Genomic DNA, 5072 nt, shown 5'->3' on the forward strand with positions numbered 1-5072 from the left:
ATCCCTCAAGTGCCAGCATCTCCATAGCAAGAGCAGAATCTTTGCACGTAAATCCTTTGGGACTGAGTCCAGTAGAACCTGCAGCCAATCACGCCCAGTAAACCTGAACTCCCTTTCATGAGGCAACCCCCATATGTCTCTCAGTGCATGTCTCAGCGCTCTGCTCTTTGAGCAAGCAACCACTGCATGAAATTCGTCCTCCTCACCATTACCGCAGATCACACAAGTGCCTGATGACTTGTGTTCATGTAGTATTAAGTCTGATGACTTGTTTGCCAATAAAAGAAACTAGAAGGGCTTAGTCTCAAATGGCCGAAGAGATAAGGTTTCCTATCGTCATCCTCAATGCATCTGGAATCAATCGATTTGTTCGGTATGCACATATAGCACCGGCACCGCCGCTGCGTACCAGTGTAACCGGGAGAAGGAGAGACCGGGGGTGGGCGGGTGGCGCCAGAGGGCTTGCTCGTCCAACGCCGCGCGCCAGAAGGCGCTGCCTGGCGTCGCTGCGTCCTCGGCCGCTGCGTCGACGTTGCTGTAGTGTCGTGGGCTGGTCGTGCTACCGGTGCCGCCGCGGTGGAGATCGCCGTTCTAGGCGCCGGCCATTGGTTACCCCGAGGACATGCCGCCTGTACTGGAGGGTATGCCGCGCTGTGGTCGTGCTCCGCCTGAGGGAGGAGCGCCGCGTCGAATGCTGCATCCGAGAGGTGGAGGACGCCGTCGTCGCCAAACGCCGAGGTACGCTCGCTGGGGCTTCTTCCCTTCTTTTCTCTTGTTCTTGATGCAGATTCTTCTATTCTTCTTGATTGAGAATTTCTTCCTATTTTCGTTTGAGTAGCGATCAATCCATCTCACCACGAGCATACGCCGGATGAAGCGATTTGCAAAACAGAATTTGTTATTAGATTTTTGATTGATTGCAAGAAGACAAAAACAAATTGAAGAATGTCCTGATCCAGTTTTCCTCTTTTACAGAAGCATGTCCATTGATTACTGCTGTGGACGGAGGACGGGAATATGGCTAATCGAATCGGCGGCATTCTTCTCTTCTCCTGCTGTAGAACTAACCTAATTCTTCGGCCAGGTTGATTTTTAGGACTCCTAGCTAGCTCATAATTATCTTGCCAGGTCGATCGCTACGACTCCTACCTGGTCTACTAGTTTGCATGTTTGTTTTTTCCGATTGGACCTAGCTGGTCAGGTTTCTGCGAAACGTTCATATATCCTTTCAAATTCGAGCCGTCAATTTGTATGTTTACAGTTTTGTTAAAGCACATCTAGATGTATCATAAGTATTGTACATCTAAATTTTATGTCATTGATCTTACATCGAGATTCGTGTGGATATTCTTTTCTTTTTTCTTTTTCTCTTTATATGCTTGATTCACTCAGTTAGATGTGCAATAACTAGAGCACATCTAGATGTGCCCTAGACACACCCGTTTACAATTTAACACAAAATTGACGAATATAAAACGACGACGGATGAAGAACTATGAAAGCCTCCGTCCTTTATTATTACTAGCACATATGCCTGTGCGTTGTAACGGGAAAATTGATATTTTGTGCAAGTATAATGTCCTACAACACCGGATTAACTATAAAGAACATGCTGCAACGTAGCATTCTTTTATAAAATGAACATAAAAAAATACGTTGCAATTTAGCCATGTTCATATTTTCTTTGCCGGGGATAATCCCCCGCTGATTCCATTTAAGTATAATCATTTTTAATAGCATTCAAGTATAATCCTTTCATTAATTACCATGACGTCCTCATCCGTTTTAGTCGGGAATCAAATCCTTCCTTTTCTAATTTAGTAGCCCAACACATTGGATCCTTCCTTTTAATTTTGGACGCTGATAACTGTCACACGTGTGGCATATACGACATGCACCCACACACCGTGTGTGGTGTGAGTAGGAGGCAGCCCACACGGGCTGTGTGTGGGCGGACATTAGAATTGCTCATACGTGTGGGCGCGGCTACTTCGTGCCACACGTCCAACAAATATTACTCATCTCCATCCCGTGCGTGTGGCACGAAACAAAAATGCCCACACGTCCTGACACAGCTACGTTTGGTATCCCGCAGGATGACGATTTAGTTGCCATCCTGGTTGGCAGATGTAGTTATTTGGGATGGCAAGTGTAGTTGTAAAAGCATGGCAACTCTATCTGTTTTGGTTAACTATAGTTGACATGTCTAATTTATGGTAGTTGTCGCGTGTAATCAAACCGTAGTTGCCGTGTGTGATTAACTACTTGCCACATATGGTCAAAACAGTAGTTACCATGTGTGTTTACCTAGTTGTCACGTGTGGTCCAACCATAGTTGCCATGTATTGTTAATCACAGTGTCCATGTATGTTTATCTGGTTGCCACGTACGCGCAACTGCAGTTGCCGTGTAGCAAAGAATCACAGTTGCCATGTGTGTGTACCGAGTTGCCACGTTCACGTAACTGCAGTTGCCGTGTAGCAAAGAATCACAGTTGCTATGTGTGTGTACCGAGTTGCCACGTTCGCGTAACTGCAGTTGCCGTGTAGTAAAGAATCACAGTTGCCATGTTTGTGTACCGAGTTGCCACGTTCGCGTAAGTGCAGTTGCCATCCACAAGGTAGGAGTGTCGTGTGGGCGAAAAGCAGTTCCCCACACGCGCATGATCTAGGTGGTGGCTGTGTGGGCGAAAAGCAGTTCGCCCACACAACGCAGCTGGCAAACAGCGTGGTGCGGGCGTGTGGGCAAAATCTCCAACGCCCACACACCAGCCCCGTCCTACGTGGCACACCAAATCCACCTTTTCGTGTCAAAATTCGTGCAAAAGATAATGAACGGCGATCCGGACGTGTGGGCGAGTTGGGTAACGCCCACACGTGTGGGCGTTAGTGTTTTCGTTAATTTTTACCTCAAATCCTTCATGTAAAAATTATTAACATCACAATCTTTTTTTAGTTATTTCACCAATTTACCCATAATCCTTTTTTAATTAACCACATCCATTTAAATATTCTACAATTTATTAACACCAAAATCTTTTTTTAGTTATTCCACCGATTTACCCATAATCCTTTTTTTAATTAATCACATCCATTTAAATATTCTATTTAAGTCTACAATCCTTCCTTTATTAGCTCATTCGCTTAATTAGCTCGTCCTAAATATGATGACTGTCACTCGTATATTTAGAGCGAGTTGGGTTAGTAAATATGAAAGGTGCATAGATTGTCCCACAATGTTGATTTATTTTGACCCAATTATTTTTCGCGATCTCTATGAAAGCACATAAAAGACCCATCAATATGCAAGTACCTGGCCCAAATTGTTTAGCGTGTGTAAACCAAACGAAAACGACTAAACCAAATCAAGAATACCTATTCTCTTTAATAGTAAAAAAAGGTAAAGATAAAGATAAAGATATTGTTCTAGATTTTTATTCCCAGCCTAACTTTAACTCTGGATCAGATCTTCATCACCTGCCTCTTCTTGATCCTGGCTTTGAAGCCGTTCTTCATGTGGAGAACGATGGATATCTTGGGCTCGATGACGTGCCCCGGCACGACATCCACCTCGAAGTTCCTCACCACGGCGGCCGCCACGGCCTTGAGCTGCACGAACGCCATGTCCTTGCCGAGGCAGGTCCGCGGCCCGGAGTTGAAGGAGATGAACTTGTACGACGGCACGTACCGCAGCTTGCCGTCCTCCCCGATCCACCGCTCCGGCCGGAACTCCCGGCAGTCCTTGCCCCACACGGCCTCCATCCTCCCCATCGCGTACAGCGACACAAAGATCTTGTCCCCTGGCCGCACCTCGTGCCCGCTCGGCAGCGCCTCGGCGGCGACCACGCCCTTGTGCTCAAACGGCACCGGCGGGTACAACCGGAGCGACTCGCACAGGGCCGCGTGCAGGTACACCAGCCGGCCGAGCTCGTCCGGGTCGAAGGTCACCATGCCGTCCAGGGTGGTGGTGGTGGTCTTGATGGTGTCGAGCTCTGCGAGGATCTTGGACACCACGCCCGGGTTCCTGGTGAGGAGGTAGAAGAACCAGGTCAGCGCCGACCCGGTCGTGTCCCGGCCGGCGATCATAAGGTTCATGGTCGTGTCCCGGAGGAATACGTCGACGACCGTGCCGCTGCCGGCGTCGTCGTCGTCGTCGTCAATGTAGGAGGAGAGCAGGTCCGCGGAGTCCTCGATCCCGCCTCTGGCCTTCACCGCCTGCCGCCGCTTGGCGATCGTGTCGCCGATGAACCGGTCGATGTCGCGCCAGGCCACCGTCATCTTCCGCTCATACCCGACCCCGAGCCGCCGCACCAGCTTCCACCACGACAGCGGGAGCACGCTGCGGACGAGGAGCACGTCCATGGCGTCGTCGATGGCGCGCGCGAACGGCACCTCGGGGAAGCCGACGGCCAGGCAGCCAGGGTCGACGCCGAAGACCAGTGTGGTTGTAATGTCGAACGTGAGCCTGAGGAACACGTCCTGCAGGTCGCACTCGCCGGCGCCGACGCCTGCGACGCGGGCTAGCAGCGGGAGCAGGTCGCGCTCGACCTTGCGGCGGCTGCAGCGGGACACGAAGGCTCGGAACCGAGGCCCGGACATGAGCAGCTGCGCCTTGGCACGCTGGCGGCGCCAGGAGTCGCCGTCGGCGTTGAAGATACCACCGCCGAAAATGTCCATGATCTGGGCAAACTCGGGGCCCTTGGGGTAGTTGGGGAAGTTGGAGGTGAAGACGTGGCGAACGTTGGCCGGATCGGCGGTGGTGAAGAGCTGCATCCCCGAGCGCGGCGGGCCGGCGAAGCGGAAGCTGAGCGGGCTGGCGACGAGGACGGAGGTGACCCAGTCGTGGAGGCGCAGCAGGTTGGCGAAGAGCGCCGGGAGCATGCCCACCAGCGGCCAGTCCAGCGGGAGCGCTGGGTTCTTGCGCTTGGACCTGACGTGGAAGCAGTAAAACAAGACGAAGCAGAGCGAGGCGAGAGTAAGCTCGAGGTAGGAGACGGACGCCATTGCTGCAGCGTTGCAAGGGCACCTGCACCTGCACGGACAGGACCGAATTGGTCGAGATGGAGGAGCGTG

The 5072-nt window shown here is 51.3% G+C and overlaps 2 protein-coding genes across 2 annotated transcripts; one reads left to right on the forward strand and one right to left on the reverse strand.

Annotated features, from left to right (window-relative positions):
* Positions 1 to 293: 293 nt before the first annotated feature.
* Positions 294 to 1333, forward strand: LOC119273424. Its single transcript, XM_037554584.1, has 2 exons — positions 294 to 738; positions 976 to 1333. Exons 1-2 carry the CDS (start codon positions 309 to 311, stop codon positions 1023 to 1025), a joined length of 480 nt encoding a protein of 159 aa, XP_037410481.1. The 5' UTR covers positions 294 to 308; the 3' UTR covers positions 1026 to 1333.
* Positions 1334 to 3296: 1963 nt separating this feature from the next.
* On the reverse strand, positions 3297 to 5072 carry LOC119273425 (noroxomaritidine synthase 2-like). The gene has a single exon (XM_037554586.1). It carries the CDS (start codon positions 5001 to 5003, stop codon positions 3462 to 3464), a length of 1542 nt encoding a protein of 513 aa, XP_037410483.1. The 5' UTR covers positions 5004 to 5072; the 3' UTR covers positions 3297 to 3461.

Source organism: Triticum dicoccoides, chromosome 3A, assembly GCF_002162155.2.
Source record: "Triticum dicoccoides isolate Atlit2015 ecotype Zavitan chromosome 3A, WEW_v2.0, whole genome shotgun sequence".
Classification (NCBI taxonomy): Eukaryota; Viridiplantae; Streptophyta; class Magnoliopsida; order Poales; family Poaceae; genus Triticum; species Triticum dicoccoides.

Excerpts from the sequence above, each read along its gene's own strand:
- LOC119273425 (XM_037554586.1), bottom strand. The coding sequence starts at position 5,003 with ATGGCGTCCGTCTCCTACCTCGAGCTTACTCTCGCCTCGCTCTGCTTC.
- LOC119273424 (XM_037554584.1), top strand. The coding sequence starts at position 309 with ATGGCCGAAGAGATAAGGTTTCCTATCGTCATCCTCAATGCATCTGGA. Across the intron at positions 739-975 it reads CGTCGTCGCCAAACGCCGAG|AAGCATGTCCATTGATTACT; the intron begins GTACGCTCGCTG and ends CCTCTTTTACAG.